Below are 23632 nucleotides of genomic sequence, written 5' to 3'. Positions count from 1 at the left end.
AGTTCGACAATGCATTTTTTTCTGTCGTCTGACTTTGAGTCAGAGTGTATCCTAAATAGTGTACCTCCCTTTGTGCAATTTGGGCTTTTTCTTTGTTCATTTTAAAGCCTGCGTCCCCTAGCATATGTAACACTTCATCAATCAGCTGCAAGTGGTTCTCAAGTGGTTCCTCTGTGGCTATCATCAGTATGTCGTCTACATAGTGCACTTCTTTGCCAGTCCCTAGTAAGGGACTGAGCACATCTGCCACAGCTCAATGAAAAATGGCTGGGCTGTTGTGAAGGCCCTGTGGCATTCGTTCCTAGGTATACTGCATTTGATATACAGTAAATGCTAGCTTCCGTTGGTCTTCTCGTTTGACTTTAATAGACAAAAAAACATTTTTGATGTCAAGCACTGTGAACCACGAAGCATTGGTTGAAACTTGTGATAAGATTGTAGCTGGATTTGCCACCATAGCTGTTCCTTTAGGCATAACTTTGTTGAGACGCTGATAATCAATGAAAAAAAGCCATTTACCGTACGCACTGGCAAACATGGAGAATTTGTAGTTGAACTGCTTCGCCGAACTGTTATTTGGTGGAAAGCATTCGTGAGAGTGCCGAAATTGCATTGCAATGATAAGATCTTTTCATACGCGATCAACAGACTGTCTGTCATCTGCTCAATGCTCATCACTGCAGCCTTTCATGTGATGGGAATAGATCCTTATGATCAATACTTTTCATGATTCCTTAATCTCGATAGCTATAATAGTAAAAACTTAGTAAAAGTTTAGAGAGAGTTCCACATGTAATACTAGCTATTTCATATGCAAACATGTCAGCCAATCACAGCAGTAGGCGTTTACACTGAAGTCTCACAGCAGAGCTAAAATCAGGCTTGGAAAAATGCCTTTTATTTATAAAATGACCATTTTTGATGTTAAAATCATACTAACATTATAAGGGCACCCAAGGAAACATTATAAAATAATAAAATGATCCAGTCTATGACCCCTTTAAAAAGATTTTGCAGTAAGAGTAAATGAAGAGTTGTTTGCTGCATTTCTGGCCTTGCCCAGTTCTGGCCGTCGCCCTTCCTCGCTCTCCCGGGTGAACCTCCTACACCATGGCCCTACTGGTGAGGTGGGACCTGACTTGGAAGGCCCAACTCAGAAGACATAGTGGGGTCTGAGTGTGTGGAGCAACAATTATCTGTTTCCACGGGTCGGCAAGAGGTGCATGAGAAGGCTTACCTGGGTCCTCGAACCGCACCAGGCTTTCGGCTAACACAATGCTAAATCATAAATCAGATTTATGTACAATAATATTACAATGTCCAGCCATCGATTTAAATAGTACATTGGGTTTAATTTATCGTTTAATAAATAAATACATAGATCCGACTATTTTAAGATGAAATGCAAGGGTGTTGTTTTCAGATTTATCCACTCTGGGACCTGGTTTAAAAAAATAGTGGTTTCAGGCTCCCAAAATGCCTGATCCATTTGGACGAAACGCTGATACGATACATTTTTGTGATACAGCTAAACGCGTCTCTGTGTGGGAAAGGCCTACAATCAGCTAAAACGCCTTACAAATTCACTCAAAAACATTTATTTTTATCTAACTCAATAATAATGGAAACATACGTGTGTGTAAAAATATACATAGTGCTGCTCACAGAAACATACAAATCAAGATACAACTTTATTAAATCAAACATGGCACACTTTTATAAACTTTATTCAGTGATTTAATAACGGATAAATATGATTGATGAAAAGGATATAAAGAAAATTATGTGGAGCATCTGAATCCACCCCTTCACCATCAACACGAATAAGGTTGAGAAATGCATGCATACAGATTGTCACTCACCATGACAAACACACACACACTGTTCTTACTATCTATATGAGGATTTATTACACACATTTATTCTGACATTATATTTCAGTGACAGAAAGTTCAGCTGTGTTATTAATGTAATGAAGAGACAATAAGAGACTCTAGAGCATCATCTCACTGTCACTGGTTTATCATGAGCTCAAAGCATTATGGGTAGAATCTCCCATCAGTCTATTCTGAATCATCAACACAGTCTCACTGATGATCCAATATCAACCCTAAACCCAGGATAGAGTGGCTGAGTGAATGTGGTCTGGACTGTGTGTATGAGGCTCAGTGTGTCAGAGACGCTGTAGAAGGACAGAGTTCCTGCACTGTGATCCACATACACTCCTATTCTACTGCTGGACACTATAGGGAAATACGTCGATGTTTTATTGTGTATGAATACAGATCTGGAAGGAGAGCAGTACAAACCCCAGGACTGATCACCAATTCCAAACTCACATTCACATCCAACCTTCCTGCTGATGCTCTTATATGACACTGATATAGACACATCTCCACTCCACTCAATCTCCCAGTAACAGCGTCCACTCACACTCTCTCTACACAACACCTGAAGATAATCATCAAATCTGTCTGGATGATCAGGATACGGCTGATGCTCTGGGTAAGTGTAAGTAATCACTCTGTTCTTCTCAGACAGAAGGAGGCGTCTATTCGCTGTGTTCGGATCCAGAGTGAGGCGACTGAAATCTGATGGAGATCAAACTTATTAGAGAAAAATATTTTTTAATTTAGCTGAACATCAGTAACTCAGTACAGCTTGACAGATATCCTGTGAAAATCATTTATATAATCAATTTCAAAACTGTTCACTCATGTTTTATTTCACCTTCTATAGGAAGAACATGAACAGTTTTTTTCTGATTGTTTTTAAACCCGTTCACATCACCAGCAACAAAGTGATATGATCCCATTCATTTTGAATGAGAGCTGGTGACAGTGACATTGGCCATTACCAACAGGATGGAGGTGTGTTCAGCGATGCTATAAAATTGAGAAATGTTTAACTTTATGCTAATGAAGAGCAACTTTTAGGAGAGACAACCAATAGGAGTAAAGATACTGTCAGTGAAGCTCACACTTCGTCCACCTCAAGTGCAGGTGTAACGCTCACTTACAGCATTTATTGTAATTTGTAGTTGAAAAAGACAACTGCGTACCTGGTCGGACGCTAAGGGCATGCCAGTGTCCAGTGTCTGAAGCATGTGTGAAAACACTATATACGGAAGTATAAGAGGTTACATCTACAAGTCATGTACATGTAGTACATGTCTTCACTTTTTTGTCTTCAGGAGCCGTTTGTTTCAGCGTTAATTTTGACAGCATATTTTGGTTTAGTTTTAGTTATAGTCTTTTGACTAAAATGCCATTTAGTTTTATTCATTTTAGTCATCTGAATTGTTTTAGTTTTAGTCGACTAGATCTACAGTAGAATTAGTCAACTAAAATCGAATGGGTTTAGTTGAATTGCAACGAATCAGTTAAGCTTCAACTAAGCTTAGTTCTAAGCTAAGTTCTGCTCAGCTACTGTTCAGACGCTCTTGCTTACTGCTCTAAGCTTTGCTCTAGCGCTTTCATATTTTTATATTTTATCTAATTTTAACTTAAGCAAATCAGCACAGTGCTCAAACGACATAGCTTGGATTACTACAAAAAAGCAGAATTCTTTTATCCGACCAGCTTCCCACTGAAAGCCATCGGCTTACATTCCGGGGAAAGGAAAACACAACTGCCTACATTCAAAAGGATAAGAGAGAAAATGCCTATTCTGGTTCAAGAATCTACTTGCTGCACTAACTGCCACAGACTTTTACAAAGGACTACAGTTATTTGAAACACAGTTACTTGCGGGACCACCAAACCAGACGGAATACACAGCCAGTGAGTCCAATGAATCTAGTGCTCCTCGACAGGCCATACTGAGTGTAGAGAAACAACCCGTAACCGATCAACACACAAATCGATGGCACAAACAGGGAGCGAGACCCAAAGGCACTCGAGACATCAGATTGTCACGAGCATCACATATTGCCTCAGTAGCATCCTCTACCCCAGATACGGCTCTGACAAGGATTGCAAACACTGGTCTCCTACCACCGCCTATACATCTTGAGAACAGATTTGAAGTACAAATGAATGTAAATGAGGAATCCCCAAACGTGATTGTGATCGAACACAGACTGAATGGGCCAGTGGCTAACACTGATGCTAACTGGCGCTCAAGGTCGAGCAGACAGCGGCACTCAGCTCAGAGCGCAGCCGAGCCCAGGACTCTGATAGTGGGGGACTCCATAATCAGAAACATTAGCAGCAGGGATACAACAACGTGCTGCCTTCCACAAGCAACAACTTCTGATGTAAACAGGGAACTTCAGAACATTCTGATGAAACATAAGACTGCAAATCGACTCATCATTCATGTGGGGAAGAATGATATTCATAAAGAGCAGTCAGAACTCCTTAAGAAGGATTTCAATTAAAGTAGTCACTATGTCTGATTTTGAAGAAATTGATGGCAAAATTTTGGAAGAAACCATACAGCACCTTAAAACATCAACCTCCGCCCCTTGACACACTTCCCACATGTTTTTTCAAAAGTGTGTTACACTGTTTAGAAGCAGATCTTTAGAAAATCATAAAATACTTCTTGACAGGCTGGAGAACTGGGTGGGGCTTTCTGGGATAGTCCTAAAATGGTTCAGGTCATACTTAGATGGGAGAGGTTATTATGTGAGTATAGGAGATCATAAGTCTGAGTGGACATCCATGACATGCGGAGTCCCTCAAGGCTCAATTCTTGCGCCACTCCTGTTCAACCTGTATATGCTCCCAATGAGCCAAATAATGAGAAAGAACCAAATTGCTTACCACAGCTATGCAGACGACACACAGCTCTACTTAACCCTATCGCCTAACGATTACAGCCCCATTGACTCCCTGTGCCAATGCATTGATGAAGTCAACAGTTGGATGTGTCAAAACTTTCTTCAGTTAAACAAAGACAAAACTGAAGTCATTGCGTTTGGAAACAAAGATGAAGTTCTTAAGGTGAACGCATACCTTCACTCTAGGGGTCAAACAACTAAAAATCAAGTCAGGAATCTTGGTGTGACACTAGAGTCAGACCTTAGTTTCAGTAGTCATGTCAAAGCAATAACTAAATCAGCATACTATCATCTGAAAAATATTGCAAGAATTAGATGCTTTGTTTCCAGACAAGACTTAGAGAAACTTGTGCATGCTTTCATCACCAGCAGGGTGGATTATTGTAATGGACTCCTCACTGGCCTTCCCAAAAAGACCATAAGACAGTTGCAGCTCATACAGAACGCTGCCGCCAGGATTCTGAGCAGAACCAGAAAATATGAACATATCACACCAGTCCTCAGGTCTTTACACTGGCTCCCAGTTACATTTAGGATTGATTTTAAAGTATTATTACTGGTATATAAATCATTCAATGGTCTAGGACCTCAATATATTGCAGATATGCTCACTGAATATAAACCCAACAGATCACTCAGATCATTAGGATCATATCAGCTAGAAATACCAAGGGTTCACTCTAAGCATGGCGAGTCTGCTTTTAGCTATTATGCTGGAACCAGCTTCCAGAGGAGATCAGACGTGCTCCTACAGTCACATTCAAATCCAGACTCAAAACACTTCTGTTTAGCTGTGCATTTACTGAATGAGCACTGTGCTACTGTTCATCTGACTATTTGTACTGTATTTTATTTTTTATCCTAAACTGGTTTAATTATTCTTATTTCTTTTGATTATACAGTATTAATTTCTTCTATGTAATGCACTTTGAATTACCATTGTGTATGAAATGTGCTATATAAATAAACTTGCCTTGCCTAAGCATTTCTCTAAAATTTCCAAACCTATTATATACTCGAGACAATTAATATGAATGATATTAAGGTTTGAACATGCAATACAGACACAGATTTAACTGCTGTGATGTTTATTTATCTTAAAATGAAATAAAACCACTTCTCGTAAAGAAAAAAGAACATGGTCTTCTTTAAATTAATTACTTGTGCGCTGTCTGAGAGGCGGCTTTTTATTTAAATATCTTCTTTTTGTTTGGGAAATTTTTTTGTTGATGTAAATTATTTGTCAACTAAATTAAAACCGGTTTGTTAGCGTGTTTGAAGCCTGGATTATAGAAAAAATCCCTGGCAAGCGTTTCAGGAAGTGTTTGCCTCCGTGTCCTAGATATCTGACAGAGGCAGGGCTCCTCCTCCATCAAGGAGACAAGGCGCAAGGAAAAATATTCTAAAGATATGTACACATGAGCGTCTACCAATAACATTAGAACGACAGCACTAGGAATGCCCATGAGCGACTCATTGTGTGTTGGTGATGTGAATGTAACTTTAGTGACTTACATTGTAAGAGGTCGCTTCTGGTCCTAGAAACAATGTTGGTGAATGTGACTGTGGAACAGACACGAACAGCGTGAATATCATGTTAAAAGATTCCTATGCATTTATTCCTAAGACATTTCTAATATGATGTTCTACATGATATGAGATGATGGAGGACTCATTTCTGAGAGCAGATGAATCTCCAGCACTTTACCTCTGTCTGAGATCTTTTTGATCTCCTCTTTGCAGAAATCCTCCAGTTTCTCTCCCAGCTGACAGACAGATTCTCTCAGGCCATCAAAAGAGAAGAGAGAAGTAAATGGGATGTTGGGTACAGTAGATTCAGGAGGTGCTGAGAGAGACTGGAAACTCTACAGAAAACAGAAATCGAATCTCATCACCTCCACACTGAATGATGAAATTTATACTTACACATAAATATCCATGTAACAAGACATTCAAGGCCATATGCAGGATTTTAATTAATACAAGGTCCAACATCTGAGCTTGCTAGGGGGATTCAGAAGCATGTACCCCTAGCAAGATGTTTGTAGGGCAAAAATGGGATTTCAATTTTGCATATAGGTTTGGAGTGTAAATGATAACAGGGGATCTGAGGTTCATTAAATTTATACACAATATGCACACTTATTCATTTTTAATCTTATGCCTGTTAATGTTTCTGTCAGGATCCTGTCACCTAGTCTGTCATATTTAGGGTTTTATGACAAGATCCTGATACTAATTTCCTAGTCCTTGTTTATGTTCGGTTAGTGCACAGCTTCAGGAATTTTCCCTAAACTTCCCTGTCCTTTATCAAATTGGAGCATGAGGTCTGATTCATGTAGATCTATTTCTCCACTCTCCTTGCCTTCCAAGTCTGTGACAGTGGCTACGTTTACATGAAACCAAATAATCCATTAGTAATCGGATTGAAGGCTCAATCGGACTGAAAAGTAAACACCTTCATGTAAACACCTTAATCGATCCGACTGTGCTCGATCGGAATTAAATTTCCATTGGATTGAAAGGGGTGGTTTATTCCTTTTCTAATCCCATCAAAAGAAGAACATGTAAACACTTATTCGGATTTAAAAACCTAAACTGAAAGGACTGCACATGTGCAATGACCTAAAAATAGCGTAATGACAAATGGTTGCTGAACGAGTTGTTTATCCTGTTGAATAAGGGGCCGTTCAAATATCGATTTTTTTTTTGCACGTGCAAATTTGTTATTTCAAATGTAGGCGCGCTCGTTTTTCCAGGCACGCCTTTGCCGCGGCGAGATGAAAATATCTCAACTTTTCAGAATGCTGCAAACTCTTAAGGCTATAAGAAGACACTGAGTTACAGTACAGGTCATGGTCATATAGAGGTTTTCCAAGACGGGTTCTACTCGGAATAAGTTTCGCAAGGGTCAGTCAAAGACATTGTGCTGTGCTTGTGCTGTGCATCAGGTGCAGAAGCTGGCTTCAAAAAACAGACGAATGAGTGCTGCCAGCATTGCTTTAGAGGTTGCAGAAGTGGAAGGTCAGCTTGTCAGTGCTCAGACCATATGCCACACAATGCAACGTCCCACCAGTCCTTGTTTCAGACTCTCATCCACAGACGACTGGTTTTGGGCATTTTTATTGCATGTGGTTACTGCACAACGGTTCATATGCTCATTGTCTCCAAATGAAGACCAGAAATGGATAAATATTAAGTCTGCTGTTAAAACAAATAAAGAACCAATGTAGGAGAATGGTTATTATGGGCAAACAGCAGGAAACTCGATATATTCGTGCAGTGTGCGCATGTAAAAAAATCTATCCTGATTTGAAGCTTGTGACATATAAACGCGCACATCAACCAGATCACGTTTAGCGTTCATGTAAACAATACGTTTGGATTCATCAATCGGAATGAATTCAGTCCGATTGAAATAAAAGTTGTGCACGTAAACGTAGCCAGTTTGAAGATCACCTGACTAAATTTTGGTGAACATTACTCAAAATTTGTATTTTAAATAAATGATTTCATTACAAAGTTAGTGGGAAATAGGTTCCACCAAGCTCATTGATTTTCCATGATGTAAGACAGGGGTTCTCAACTTTGGCAGTAAAGGTCCACTTTCCTGCAGAGTTTAGCTCCAAACCTTGATCAAACCCACCTACATGTAACTTCATAGTAATCCTGTAGACTTGATTAGCTTGTTCAGTTTAAAGTGTTGGTGACCCTACATTTATTTTCCAGAAGAAATAACTCAGAAAACTGTTTCCTAAGACAGGGAATTTCTATGCTGTTCCTGGATTCCCTCAACAGTATGCATTTTGCATGTCTCCTTAATCAAACACATCTGCTTCAGGTCATCAGCTCATTAATAGAGGCTCCAAGACCAGAAATTGGTGTTTTAGACAAAGGAGACATACAAAATGTGCAGGTTGGAGAAGATTTCCAGACATAAAGATGCTGTCTCTTCTGCTGATTCTAGTTAACTGCTCTTTCTGCTTTTGTGAAATATTTCTCATTAAGGCTCCTGTCATAGCAGCATCTTACTCTAGTCCACTAGATCTCTGTTACCTGCAGGAAATGGATGTGATCCTGTGTGTGTGAAAGCTGCTCCAGCTCAGTGTTTCTCCTCCTCAGATCATTGATCTCCTGCTCCATTTGCTTCAGTCCTCCTTCAGCTCGACTCAGCGCAGACTGTTCCTGATCTCTGATCCGCTGTGTCACCTCAGAGCGGCTTCTCTCAATGGAGCAGAGGACCTCAGTAAATATCCTCTCACTTTCCTCCACTGCTGTCTGTGCAGAGCGCTGTTAAGACACACATCACAATCACAGATCACAATCATACAATGGGCTTCAGTGGGAATGAAACAGGATAGTCCTAACCAAGACTTCTCAAACTCACCTTATAAGACTCCACAGCCTCTTTCAACTGCTGAATGTCTTTCTCTCTCTGCTGGATTCTCTTCTGGAATGACCTCTGCGTTACCTTCAAATCGAACTGGATGACAATCCAAACGGTCCGTGTAGGTTGCGTCCATCCATTTTTTGATTTAGCATTGAAAGGAGAAACATGAAATAATGGCAACTTTTATTCATTTTTCATTTTTTCTACCACCAAAAAAATGAATGAAAAACAAGAATTCTATTTGATTTTTTGTTTTTAGGTTCGGGGATAGAAAATGGAAAAATAGCTTGAATATCCAATTTCCATATGTTAGATAAAAAAGCCCTTTCCATTGATTGGTCAGCAAATTATCAGCATGTTACATCATCAGTTTTGTCAGGACCACTATCGTCAAATACTATTGACAATAAGCATACCGTTTGGATTGGCGATATGGTTCTGTTCAAGGCAATAACTCCCTGCAGAGAGCAGGGAGAGCAGCAATAGCCCCAAAAAACAAAACCACATGCTGATATCCACAAACACAAACTGACAACGAAAGTCTGGATGCATTTTTTTTTAATGCAGTTACCCGAGTGAGCTAAGACACCTGAAATATCTGAAAATCTTGAGCAACAGCATGTTGCCAACAATTCAGGAAAGACTTAAGAAAATAAATGGATTATTCATGTATAGTTAAAGAGGTGTAGATGGCTAAGTCAGAATAAAGGCTATAATGGCTGAATTAAAACAGAAGAATAATGATAAAAGAATAATGAAGATTAAGTTTCATCGCGGCAGAGGTGTTAAAAGATCCTTCAATTGACATCAATAAGCATGAATGGGCCAGTTCTCTTCGCCAGACATTAGTCAAAGACTGTAAATGGGTGTTTACAGGGCAATAAAATATTTGATTAGCATCTTATCAGCCTTCTCTAAAAAAAACCTTCCCGACATACTCTTACTAAAATCTTCACAGCAAGGATAATTTTAGAGATATCATCTTTAAATCTATCAGCAGATTTAAAATGAAGCCTGCCCTCACTTACATTCACATAATATTTTTATACATTTAATATATATATATATTCTTAATATTTTTTGTTTTATGTTTGAGCTTATATATCTCAATTTTAATAACGGTATGATTAATTTTGAGTCTTGAACTGTAAAATTCCAAGGGTTGGCTTTCTAAATATATGTTGGTTATGTGTCTATTCAGAATGAATTAATACGTGCACCCATGTTACGTTGAATAGGTTTAAACGTGATATGACAAGACTGAGATGAATCAGTAAACAGTACTCTAATTGACACCTGAATCTGTCTATTTAATCCATTAGAAATGTCAAGGACATGGTACAGTAATTGTACAAAATTGTACAGTAATGTCAGGTGACATTTCATTTTTGAGGGGAGAGTGTGGTAACTATAGCGCTATGGTGACCATTTGTAAACCTCCCTTTAAAAGGAAGTACAGATGCATGTTTTGCTGTGTTATTAGGGGCCAAGCACTGAAAGTGCGTAGGCACCTATTGAAATCGTTGGCGTTCTTCTTCTTCTTATTATTCCGTTGTTTATTCTTCTTCAACTCTGGGAGTCTATGGCAGCCCATAGAACTGCTTGCAGGAAAGTTATGAAATTTGGCACACTGATAAAGGACAGTCTGAACAGTCCCCTTAGCAAATTTGAGTCTCTAACTCAATTCCAATAGCGCCACCAACTGTCCAAAGTTTAACTCCTGTTTCTGCTAGTAAATTTTGAAACATAAGGGCTAGAAACTAAATTCCTTTCCCCTCTGATTACTTGGCTCAAGATGATTACCATCATGAATTTTTTATTTTAAAAACCTACTTTTTCGAACTCGTCCTAGCCGTCTGCTCCGATTTTCACGAAAATTTAACCAGATAATCTTCAGACCATGCCAATTCGTCAAACCGTTCTTGAATACCGCGTAAACTAATTTTATGTAGCGCTTACGAAAACAGACTTAAGGCTGTATCTACGTAACGCTTTATCGTATTCAGACCAAATTTGGTACGTCATCACAAGCATGACTTAAGGCGACATGCACCTACTGGTCTCAAGATATAAAAAAGGCTATTTTTGCTTATAACTTCTGAACAGGTTGTCTAAAAATCATAAAAGTGGTCTTGTGGCAGCTGCCACCCCTGGGATACAGTCTTGCCACCCCATTTATAAATCAGATAATATTTTTTAAGTATATTTTATGTTCATAGCCTACACGTTGAAGGCCAAGGAGACCCGCACCAAACTCCTCTCAAACAGAAATCGCCGATTTAGAATCCCCGCTAAACTTCACCAGTGGCAGCAGGGCAGCCTGGGTAGGCTGCACAGTGCATCTGTCTGCAGTACGCAGTGTCTTGCAACCCGACTGGAGAGACTGAGCTGCCCCAGAGCCTCTGAAGGTGAAGTGAGTTTCCCCAGGTGTAGTTTAAACACACGTTTAACTTAGTTACATTTGTAATGAATGTATTGTATGCTAAAGACGATTCAGCATCAGCAAAAACAGCGAGTCTATTACGTTAGCCAAAATCAGCGGTCAAATCGCTCCTCGTGATTTGTAAGAGCACTCTTCCCTTTGATTAGCCTAATTTTGATTTTAGTAAAGACAAGAACAGCTTAATAAAAAATATAAAATATTGTTTGTATCCATAACGTTTACTGATGGTCGCCGTTACGCCGACGTAGCCTACGTTACGTGACAACACAATACAGTGCCAGTTAGGATATCGATCATTTGATTAGCTAAGCAGTCCTATTAAATCCAATTCCTCTCAGATATCACAGCAATGAAACCAGGTTACAACTGGGGAAATAACAAATACAATAGGATTAAGTGTGGGCGTTAATAGTTGGGAGAAAATGATGCACAATAATGATTAGATCTGCATTTGGTCTTAAAGAGGCAGCAGTCTAATAATCCTGCTGACGATTGCTCCATTAATGTGAATCAAACAACAAAAGGCAAAGAGAAAATCAGTCGCAGCTCTTGAATGATATAAGCTTTAATCTATCTATGATAAACTATGCAGTGTTATTTTAAATCTGACTTTATTAGATGTCTTTTTAGCCCATATTACTCCTGAACAGTAATGTCAGTAGACATTACAAAAATTAAAGCACTGGATATATAATTTGTATATTTGTTTAATTGTATACTTTTTTTGTTTGACCACGTGTTTGTACTTTGTTTTTGGTGTCCTATGTCTTCTGTATATAAAGCACAAAAGCCTGCACCCTTCTGCATAACATACATGTTTTATTTGTTTTGTTAAAGCATTACTTTTTCTTTTGCTATAGATATTTAGTTTACATTTCAAAATATAAAGCAATATTAATTGTCCAAAACAAAATTTCCCTTTTTTTTTTTAATATAACAAAAAGAACCGATAAGAATACAGTTAAAATACCGGATCATTAAGGAGTATTGGTAAGAGTAGTAATACCGAATGATACCCATCCCTATTGGCAGCAACAAATTAAAAGTTATGGCCAGTTAAATTAACTGTGATTAAATTCAGTATATATACTCAAATTCTCAAATTCCTGCCCCCCTCTTGCCACCCCATAAATATTTTTCTAGATCCGCCCCTGGCGAGCCACACGAGAAAACACTGTATCCGCGCCACTGATCGCAACGAGCACTTTGATCACTTGATTTACAAAACATTTCAGCGCTAGATCGTCTCTTATTTAAAAAACGAACAAAATGAATGCTCTGCCAGTTAACTGGAGATGTTTTATTTGTAGAATTGTTATATTCGTGTCGCGAGATGTTTTAAAAAGTGGTGGGGACAAAAAAAAAAATATGTAAAAAAAAAAAACAGCAGGATTGCGAGGCCCCCTAGTGGCACGAGGCCCTGTGCGGTTGCACAGTTCGCACAGTCTATGCGACGGCTCTGTGGGGACGTTTACATGTTTGCATGGTTGATTACCATATGAATAGTCTGCGCTGCACGTATGATAATGAGCTCAGACAGGAACGACTGTACCTGGCTACCTCTTGGTACCTCGTACGGTTACATAATCAGAAAATTATGTAGACATTTCAAGATTTCTATAGACACTTTTCTCATGTCTGTGAGGCAAGTTTTCGAACGGAGAAGTCTTGTTGTGCTCTATAGAGATGTATATAGGAATGTATATAGGAAAGAAATATATGCAACAGCCAAAGAGTATAAAGAGAAACTTTATAGTAACTAATTTGCAGAGCAGTATACACCTGATGAACTCTTATTCTGCGTGATGGAAAATACAGTATTCAGAAGACTTTTCAATGAGTTGAAAAGGGATGTTTCAGGGCCGCCCACTCATTCCAAACAAATAAACAAAGTGACTTCAAGCCCGAGGTCCGGTAAATAGTAAAAGCATAATCTTTTTTATTTGAATTTTTTTACTTAAAAAAAAAACATCCTAGCTTAATTTTAATTTTTCCATTTCTTACAACAGAAGAAAAAACCCTTCTCATTTCTCTTTATTACTAGTAGAAAATCATATGACCAGAAGGCACACCCCAAATAAATTTAAAGTACTAACACAATCATCACTGAGTGGTAAATGATCTAGCATAGAAACAGAAAATAGGTTCAAACCACACATTTACATAATATTATAAATGAACAGTGTCAGGATTTTTATCTTCATTGACAATTTTTAAGGTTTTAGTTCATCCAAAAATGTAAATTATGTTATCATTTACTCACCCTCATGTCGTCCCAATCTTGGTCGGTTTTCTTGTCTATTGTTTCATGAGACAAAAGCAACGTGTGTGATTTGTATGTGATTTGTGTTCTGTATACATGAGCTGATCAATGGTTTTATTTGAGACTGAATAATTATTTAAATTTTGCTCTGTTCATCATACAATGTGATTATAATCACTTCAGAAGACTTGGCTTAAACTACTGGATTACTTTTACATGTAAACAATTGTGTTATATTTATATTGTGTCAGCCTTATCATTGTTTTGTCCTGTAATTGCTGCTTGCAATTATACTTTCTCTTGCACCTACACAGTAGTCCATATGCCTGAAATAAGAATAAACCCAAATTTGTGGTTTCTCTGTACAGACAGCGATCAGTATTTACCCTCTATCGGTTTTGAACTGGCTCCAACAGGAGCAGGATCCTCAAAACTGCCCTCAGCCTGAGCTGTGTGAGAGAGAAAGAGATCAGAATGAAAATACAGTGACATTAAACTACACAAACACATCAGCAAAGCAAAGTTTAGGCTGAAAGCCAGTAGTTATTTATTTATGAGTCATTCTAACCCAGGATAGAGCAGCTGAGTTTGGGTTTTCTCTGTACAGACAGTGATCAATATTTACCCCCTATCGGTTTTGGTTCGGCTCCAACAAGTGCAGGATCCTCAAAACTGCCCTCAGCCTGAGCTGTGTGAGAGAGAATGAAAATACAGTGACATTAAACCACACAAACACATCAGCAATGCAAAGAGGAAAGTTTAAGTCAACAGTTAATTTATTATGTGAAACACCAATAACAGAAAAGTATTATATTTGATACATGAAAAAGGCTTTATATTAAAAAAAAAACTTTTTTTAATTCAACTTTTTATTTGAAATGGCACATTTAACAACTTTGTTTTAACTGTAACCTGTTACCTTGCTTGTGTTTGTTCTCTAACTGTTCAGCCACATGGTTCTGGTTCATCTTCCTCAGGATCTCCACCATGACCTTCACAGCTTCTTCTGGTCCAAAACGCTTCATCATCAGATCCACCGTGTCAGGGGTGTCTGCCTTATCCAGAGCAGCACTTGAAACACAGTAATGGTTCTTGAAACGCCATTTAAACCTCTTCAGTTCATCTGGGTCTAGATCATCCAGAGCAGCCAGAAGATTTTCTGAAACGGACGCCATCATCCTTCACTGATTCACTTCTGCAGGACAAGTAGGAAAAGAGCTGATCAGTCATCTGATGTGTGTTAAACGACTTACTTTGAAAGCTTTTCTGAACAACAACAGGAAAACAAGTTAAACCGGCTAACCTGCCCCGGGTCAGGTTATGTTCTCGAACTGAAACTGGACTAAGCAGCTGTGAGCAAAGTGACACTTGTCTGACGCAATAAAGAAGTCCCTCAGTTTCTCTGGATCCAAATTAAAGGTCACATCACCTGTGTCCCAGTTCAGGGGCTGCATCCTTCAAATGTGGCCTACTGCGCAGGACAGAGCGAGTGGATCATTCGCAGCCTAGCCTATCCCGCTACACCGACGGCAGGATTATCATCAAAGAAAATGGCGTGTGATTGTTCTTCTGTGGCGGCGGATGAATACACTAAAAAAAATTATTATTTACTCAAATAGCCAACAAAACAGGTGTTAAAAGCCAGGGGTTTTTCTTTCTTAAAAACGTGAACTAAATCCCTGAGTTACCACTGTGCGCCTTCACTTGTTCTAATATTTCATTATGTTTTAGGCAGCAAGGGGCAGACAGCTGAGTTTATTCAAATGAGGGCTGAAAATTATCATTTATTTACCCAAGGCCAAAAATATTTCCCAAAAAATATTGGAAACTTGTGTTTTATAACAAATAGCCCTCAACCCATACAATACCCACAAAAATAAGAAAACCAGTAGATAAGTCTTTCACTTTTTTAGTTTTTTGTAGTGCTGTCATGCAAACTATGGCTACAAATGTTTTAAACAAATTAGAGTGTCCAGAAATATGATTTCTGGACTATTTTGTATGCATGTACTGTTTAAAAATATGTAATATTTTTATATTAATATTATATTAATATTATAATATTTTATTACATGGCTTGGCTGAATTCCAATGTAGAATGTGGTCTGTTATTTCTTGATAACAGACCGCTGCGAAGTATAACAGACCGTTGCCATGAAAAACAGCGCGTTGCTATGGACGCGGAACGGACTATTTTCTTTGGCGGAAGCAATACAATCGTTTTTAAAACAATAAACTCCTTTTTAACTCAATAATTTGTCAAATGAATTATTTATTTTGTAGGTAGCCATGTAATAAGCGGGATAATGTATAGAGAGGCGGTCGTTATAGCGAATAACAAGCCCAACAGGCTGAATGAGACCCCGACGCGAAGCGGAGGGGTCTTGACAGCCTGAAGGGCTTGTTATTGAAGGGCTTGAAGGGCTTGTTATTCGCTATAACGACCGCGTCTCTATACATTATCCCTTACTTAAATATTCATATTTAAAAATGTTCTTAGTGTTTTCTTTTTCTCAAGATTTAGGACAATTCTGGATAAAACGGGCTGGCTGGGGAAGGTTAACTCCCTTGCAGGAAAAAAAAAAAAAAAAAAAATACAAAGTATGGAAATTTCAACGCATTCTCATCCTTGGGCGTCATATACATGACGCTTTTGACATTTCGTCTACATCGAACGCACATGGCACCCTTTAGCGTCAATATGACACGCACAGAGCTTTGTTCGGTTATGGGTAGGTTTAGGTCTGGAGTAGGGTTAGGGTTAGACCGCTAGGAGGCGCCTTCTGGCCCATTTCTATCTGCGTCTCATATTGACGCTAAAGGGTGCCATGTGCGTTCGATGTAGACGAAATGTCAAAAGCGTCAAGCGCCCTAGGATGAGAACGGGTTGGGAAATTTATAAACCATTGCTGGAATTTATTGTGCTCTTGTTGTTAACAGGAATGGTTTATTTTCTAATTATTAACAAAATAAATTACTAAAACTATTAACAAGATAAGTTACGTTCAAGATTAGAAAAAACAACATACAATTTTAAATTAACAGTACACAAAAGAGATTGGAAGAAAAACATTTTCTGTAGACTTTTAATGAGCTGAGCAGGAGATCCTAGTGGTGCTGCTGGACTGGGATGGGCTGCACAATAGAGACCCTGGTAAGGCCTCTGCCGGCAGGTATTCATCTGGGATGAGTGGATATTTCCACTGTCCAACAGATTAGCAAAATTGTATCCTGCCAATGCCTTTTTTGATCAGTTATTGTGATTTATTATGAGTGATGTAGATGACTGCTGCACTTATGATAGGGCGCATGTTAACTAAGAGAATGAGCAAAGAGCCCCTCCCTTGCGTGCGCTCTCTCTCTGTCTTCAAACTAGCGCTGGCAAAGACAGCGCCTGTGGCTGAACCTCAAGGACAGGGACAGAGTGTTTCTGCTTAATGCCCCAATCTCACCTGGCCTGTTTGGTGAACACAGTCGTCAGCAAGTTTCAGGAGGTGAAAAAACATGAGGAAGCTTTCTGTGAATATACTGTGAACTGTGAATATACGCAGTCAGATCAGAATAGCCAGTTGCACTGATGGATACAGGGCAACATAACAGCATAATCACATATCAGTATGTACATAAGCACAGCGTCAGCAGCCTTAGCAACAACAACCGTGAGCCCATGTAGTCAATAGCAAGACTAGGAGATAAGTGAGGTTAATCACTCACCGAAAGCACTTGCGACACGATTTATGGCGTCACACTGAATTTGCATGTCCCTTAGTACAGTCAGCCACCATAGGCAGCACACGAAGAGCTGGTCCGTTTGTCCGCGACTGACCACTGCACTGAGTGCTGGGAATATGTCTTCCATACACGACAGGAAGCTCTTCCATTGTCTTCCATACACTGCACTGAGACAGGGGGCTGTTTATATTGTGCGAGTGCTTTTCTGTACACAGTAGGCACCGCCTCTGAGGCGAGGGGCTGCTTATGGTGTGAAAGATGCATGTATGAAGTGCCATGTGGGACCTGTGCCGACATGAGGACACTAGCTGCATTCTCCGCGCTCGGCTCGCAGCTCTACCACGGTGGGAGAGCATAACAAGCCAGGCTTATGAAGATTCTTTCTTTGTTGCCACTCGGCGCTGTGGACGGCGGGGAAAGCATGATACCTGCAGGCCATACCAGGTATGGACCACGGCTCAGCGCTGCTCCAAGGCAGGGCTCTGAACTGGCATCTCAAGAAAAAGCTCTGAAACTCATCTCTGGGAAAACAAGGCAAACCAGTTTTTCAAAAGGCGAGAGTGAAACTCTGGGGAGAGAACACGTCAAGACACGCATAACTGATCATGTATGCAGTAGATGGAATGAGATAGTCTGAGAAGTTACAGGTACAGTAAGAGACAGATGTACTTATTTAGCAGACACTTTTATCCAAAGTGACTTTGGTGATAAGAAGCATCATCATGAATATATTACAATGTTTATGGGTGTGAATTAGTTAAGTGTTTGTAGAAGTAGTGTGTCTTCAGTTGTTTCTTAAATGCATTGATGGTCTCAGCAGATCGGGTGGATAATGACAGCTCATTCCACCATATAGGACCAGAGAGTGCCAGTGTGTAGATGAGGCACAATGACTCGCTGCCACAAGAGCTTAGTTTAAACTTGCTTTAATGCCGACTGCAATGAAAACAACAGGCAGCAATATCACATGCTCGCTCCGCCCATGCAAATGCCTGGGACCAACGCCACATTCCACAAACTGGTGCAACCTCATTTTTTCTTAAGAACATATACCCTTTTCTCCAGTGACTGCTGAAGCACACAAGATGGGGATAATTATGTTGGATATCTGTTGGATATTTTAATTTCATTGAATCATAATCATGCACTGTTTGTTGGCTAGAGGAGAACTGAGCGCCTGAGCCTAGCTTCTGTCACCTGATGGAGTTTTGGTTCCTTGATTAGTTGGGGACACATATTCAAAATATTATTGATCTGCCTGCCTACACTAGTGATGTTACATATGACACTGAAGCTTCGATGCGCGTATCACATAAGCGAAACAATTTGTAGTGAAGCCCCATATCGAGGCGTGTATTGGTTTACTAGAGTCACGTGATCGATGACAAACGAAGCCTCACTTTCTGTCCAGTCACGTGCGCGTTTCGCTTTGGGTGTCAGAAGGCTCGAACTCCATTGTCATTGTTGCCTCAGTCTGGTTGATGGGTTTGTGAGGAGAGTACTGTACTGTGAAAGTTAATCAATATATTACGAGTAAATTAGCAACATTTATTTTTCTCTATTTCTTACACTATTATTTTTTGTTGTTGTGTCTTTTTGCTTTTGTAAAATCTTTGCACTTTTTGGTGATTTTAGGTAATTTGGTGTTGGTATTTGGGGTTAGGGTGGGATTAGGGGAGAGGGGATTAGGGGATAGGGTGTTGGTGTTTGGTGAAGGGTTTGTATTTAGAGCAATGGCAACAGCCAAAAAAAGGAAGACTTCCCCTATGTGGGAATATTTTGAGCTTATAGCTTCCAATGTATGCATATATTATTTACATAAATTCAAATTATTAGTTTTTACTTATTATATTGTTGTATGTTATTTCTTACTTTAATAACTTTTTTTAGAAGGTGAGATGCTTGGTGTGTGACAAACAGCTTGTCTATGGAAACAACACATCATCCATGCTAAGGCATTTCAGAGCTTTACATGAGACTGCACAGCCCCACAACAATCCAAGCACACAAAGTAGGACTGTTGCTTCATGATTTTTATTCATAATTGTGAATGCATTATCATGATTTCAATTAATGTATGTATAATATATATGACTTCTTTCATTATAGCATCTCGCAAGCAAATGGTTGATGAAGCATTGGTCAACATGGTCATAAAAGACTCGCAGCCATTTACAGTGGTTGAGGATGAGGGTTTCAAGGGCCTCATCCATGCCCTTGATCCTTCCTATATAATCCCAACCAGACAGGTGAGTAGCAGAGGTTGATTTTGATGTATACTCTATATAATAAATCTGTATAATAATATAATTGTACTAAAACTATGTTTTGTGAACTCAAAAAGGCTTTAAAGAAAATGGTGGCTTCAAAATATGAAGAAGCAAAGAGGATGGCCAAGGCAAACATGGAAAAAGCAACTGCTGTGTCTATAACATCGGACATGTGGACTTCTATCAACATGGATGCATATCTTGCAATAACCTGCCACTACATTGATGATAGTTATAAGCTGAATACAGTGTTGTTGGATGTTGAGAAGTTCCCAAACAGGCACACAGCGGAAAATATGGCCCTGGTGAAAACGAATATCATGATGGAGTGGGCAATCAAGGACAAAGTGAAGTGTCTTGTCACAGATGCAGCAGCAAACATGATCGCTTGTGCAAGAATTCTGCAAGTGAGACATTCAGTTTGCATTGCACATGCACTTAACACCATGGTTAAGAAGTCTTTTGATCAGGTACCAGCTCTGTGTGACATTCGAAACAAAGCAAAGAAAGTAGTCACCTATTTTCGAAGCAGCACCTCTGCCAAAGAAATGTTGACCCAGGTGCAGCAAAAGATGAACAGGCCAGCTCTGAAACTAGTGAATGAAGTGGAAACACGCTGGAACAGCACTTTTCACATGCTTCAACGGCTGCATGACGAAAGGCAAACTGTGGGAGCATCCCTTGCCTCACTTAAAACTGATATTGCTCCACTTCATGCACAGGACTATGAAGCCATACAGCAAATTCTGTGTGTTCTCGCCCCATTCCACCAGGCCACAGTAGAGCTGTCCGAGGAAAAACGAGTGTCTGGCTCCAAAGTAATTCCATTGCTAAAAATGATTCACCATTCATTACAGGTTGAACAACTAAGGTATTTATTTTTATTTATGTAGAATACTAGTTAGCAAATTTTGATGTTTTTTATAATTTTTTTTTATTATTGCATGGAGTAAATCATTTTGTATTTCATAGGTTAACCATGCCAATCACAAAAGAATTAACTGAAAACCTCATCAGGCGTCTGAGGGAACATCTCTGGAATATGGAGTCACTCAGCATAATGACCATGGCAACTCTGCTGGACCCAAGGTTTAAAAAGTTGGGAAAAAGTTTAAAAACTAAAATGACCAAGGCTGTCAAACGGCTAAAAACAGAATGTCATCAGGGCCGAAGATGAAAGACCATCCACATCATCAAGCACTCAGTCGACAGAAGCGCCATCATCAACCCAACAGCCCAAACCAAGCTCAAGTATGTATTTATTATTATTTTTTATTTTTTTATTGTATTTTATAATTGTTGACCGTTGATGTGTGTTATATATACAATTTCTCCTCACACTTCTAAGTTGGAAACCTTTGGCTTCTGTTGGACACTGCTGTGGACCAACACAAACAAAGCTCAAATGCCACTTCGGATGCAATTGTAGAAGTGGATAAATACCTTTCAGAGACAAACATACAAAGAACTCAAGATCCACTTGAATACTGGAGAATGCAGAAACAAGTCTACCCCCACCTATATACACTGGCATTACAGTTTCTTTGTACCCCGGCCTCCTCTGTACCATGTGAAAGAGTGTTCTCTAAGGCTGGGGAAGTACTGTCCAAAAGGAGAAATAGACTCAGCCCCAACACTGTGAAACAACTTTTATTTCTTAATAAAAATAATTAAAAACTTTATCACCTTTCTGTCATTCCTACAGTTACATAAGCACTATCATTAACAAGTGTCATAAGCACAATTAATAACAGATGATCCTATCAGACAATGTCCTTGTTGAGGAACTTACTGTATTGGTGCGTGATGATGTTCCTTCATCCCCTCCATCCCACAAAGATAAGACTCGCCATTTACCAGGGAACTTTACTTCAGACAGCACCAAAGGAAGGCGTGAGTGCAGGATTTGTTCCAAAAAAACTCCTGTTTTTTGCAAGACTTGTTCAACACCATTGTGCTTTCAGCCAAAGCGTGGCTGCTTCGCTGTTTGGCATGACCAGCACTGACTAAACAGGACTTAGCATTTTGCTGGAGACAACAACATTGTTGATTTTTTTTATTTGCCTTTTCTGTTGCAAAGAAATTCAGATATTTTTTATATATATTTTTTTTTTAATATTTCATAATATTTTACTTATATTTTTATTGTTCTGTTGTGCAAATAAATCACTTGTATAAAGTCTAATGGTTGTGTGGATTATTTTATAATTGAAAAAGCATGGAGCAGTGTATATGATGACTAAAATAGCTTGCAGTACCCTTCATAACATTTGGTCATTAGGTTGCTTTTTGAGGTATCCAAGGAGGCTTCTTGGTACCTGGACATAGTCTTGGAAAAAATATTGCAGAAATCTCATTTTTCATAATATCTTCCTCAAATGTGAAATATAAACTGATGAGACTTGTTGCTTTCAATCAATTACCTAACTGGATTCATCCAGGTTTGTTTTCATTTATTTTTTCATAAAATAATAAAATGTTACTTGCAGTACAAATTATTTTCAAGACACTTTAAATTCTATACATTTTTGTCTGTGTAAGTTTTTTCAACTTTTACATTTGGGTAATAAACTCTAAAGTGTCTTCTTTTTAAATATGTCTAAATTGTGAATGTAGAGCAAATTGTTCAACAACTACAATTATTTTAGTTTGGGGATGTCATTTCTGGGGATGTGCCTCAGGCAGGGGAGGGAGAAAGGGAACTGACATAGTCTTGGAAAAAAGCTTGCAGAACCCCATTTTTCATTATATCTTCCTCAAATTTGAAATATAAACTGATGAGACTTGTGGCTTTCAATCCTTTACCTAATTGGATTCCTCCAGGTCTATTTTTATATATTTGTACATGAAATAATAAAACATTCTTTGTAGATCACATTATTTATGAAGCACTTCAACTATTATAACTTTTTATTTGTTTGAGCATTATCAACTCTGATTGATTGTTAGTAGAGTGCCAAGTGTCTTCTTTCCAAAGAGACCTTAATTGTGCCTGTGGTACACTGTTCTCAGGAGCTATATTTATTTGAATTCAGGTAGGCCTATGTCATTTTCAGCTGTGAGCCCCTGAATGGGGGTGCAGGTTAACAGGTTAAAACTCTTGTGTGATTGTGAATGTAAATTGCTAGTCTTGGATCAATGGCAAGCTATACATAGACTGTATGTTATTCCTTCTAGTTGAATGGAAGAAAAGTGAAACAATTTAGCCTATATATTGTATATTTTAGTGTAATGCTGTGTTTATAATAAGTTTTTTTTTTTTATGATATCTTAAAAAAAAAGAAATACATTTTCCAAAAAGCAAACGCATGTTAATAATGCATAATGTAATAATTTTTTTACAATGACAGAACTGGTGGAGGAAAAAAAACATTGGAGATGATCAGCCTGGAAGAAACTGTACTACTTTCCACTGAGAATGATGTACCGCCCCAAGAAGAAGATTTGGTCACGTCACCGTCTAGCTTACAGGTCTTGTGTGAGGATGATGTAATTGGACAGAAGGCATCAATAGTGTATGAATTGAACTTGAAACAGCTGGTTACGTGTCTAAAGCTGCCTGTTTTGAAATGCAATTTCACAAATAATGTGACAAATCAGGCTTGCCAGGCTTCAGCACCATTTGAAGTAAATCTGACTACAAGAGGCACAGGAACAATCATTGAATGGGTGAGTCAAAAAGTATCTACATACCACAACAACGTATACATCTACATTATTTATTTAACTTTAATTTATACAGAAAAGT

At 38.8% G+C, this 23632-nt stretch overlaps 2 protein-coding genes across 3 annotated transcripts; one reads left to right on the top strand and one right to left on the bottom strand.

The window, feature by feature from the left end:
• Window positions 1-1578: 1578 nt before the first annotated feature.
• Window positions 1579-17783, bottom strand: LOC311081549 (tripartite motif-containing protein 16-like protein). Of its 2 annotated transcripts, XM_084112100.1 has the most exons (10): window positions 17597-17783; window positions 14802-15077; window positions 14508-14570; window positions 14269-14331; window positions 13883-13917; window positions 9174-9269; window positions 8843-9076; window positions 6495-6651; window positions 6302-6349; window positions 1579-2591 (listed from the first exon to the last, which is right to left on the bottom strand). In XM_084112100.1, the coding sequence occupies exons 2-10, from the start codon at window positions 15058-15060 to the stop codon at window positions 2077-2079; spliced, it is 1470 nt and encodes a 489-aa protein (XP_083968226.1). In that variant the 5' UTR covers window positions 15061-15077; window positions 17597-17783; the 3' UTR covers window positions 1579-2076. The 2 variants fall into 2 exon arrangements, with proteins under 2 accessions (XP_083968226.1, XP_083968227.1); XM_084112101.1 differs by lacking the exon at window positions 17597-17783 and having other exon boundaries at window positions 14802-15236.
• On the top strand, window positions 17649-21921 carry LOC311081555 (E3 SUMO-protein ligase ZBED1-like). Its single transcript, XM_084112108.1, has 6 exons — window positions 17649-18261; window positions 19505-19625; window positions 19724-19863; window positions 19959-20755; window positions 20857-21135; window positions 21233-21921. The coding sequence occupies exons 2-5, from the start codon at window positions 19562-19564 to the stop codon at window positions 21059-21061; spliced, it is 1206 nt and encodes a 401-aa protein (XP_083968234.1). The 5' UTR covers window positions 17649-18261; window positions 19505-19561; the 3' UTR covers window positions 21062-21135; window positions 21233-21921.
• Window positions 21922-23632: the final 1711 nt, after the last annotated feature.

Source organism: Abramis brama (genome assembly GCF_963993115.1).
Source record: "Abramis brama genome assembly, chromosome: 4".
Classification (NCBI taxonomy): domain Eukaryota; kingdom Metazoa; phylum Chordata; class Actinopteri; order Cypriniformes; family Leuciscidae; genus Abramis; species Abramis brama.
This window is presented reverse-complemented; position numbering and strand designations above follow the sequence as displayed.

What these genes read in the sequence shown, in the direction of transcription:
- LOC311081549 (XM_084112100.1), bottom strand. Translation starts at nt 15,060, where the DNA reads ATGATGGCGTCCGTTTCAGAAAATCTTCTGGCTGCTCTGGATGATCTA. An exon ending in ATCACATCCATTTCCTGCAG is followed by an intron (nt 6,652 to 8,842) that starts GTAACAGAGATC and finishes TGTTTTCTGTAG; the next exon opens with AGTTTCCAGTCTCTCTCAGC. An exon ending in CAGAAGCGACCTCTTACAAT is followed by an intron (nt 2,592 to 6,301) that starts GTAAGTCACTAA and finishes GATCTCCATCAG; the next exon opens with ATTTCAGTCGCCTCACTCTG.
- LOC311081555 (XM_084112108.1), top strand. Translation starts at nt 19,562, where the DNA reads ATGCTAAGGCATTTCAGAGCTTTACATGAGACTGCACAGCCCCACAAC. An exon ending in CAACAATCCAAGCACACAAA is followed by an intron (nt 19,626 to 19,723) that starts GTAGGACTGTTG and finishes CTTTCATTATAG; the next exon opens with CATCTCGCAAGCAAATGGTT. An exon ending in ATATAATCCCAACCAGACAG is followed by an intron (nt 19,864 to 19,958) that starts GTGAGTAGCAGA and finishes GAACTCAAAAAG; the next exon opens with GCTTTAAAGAAAATGGTGGC.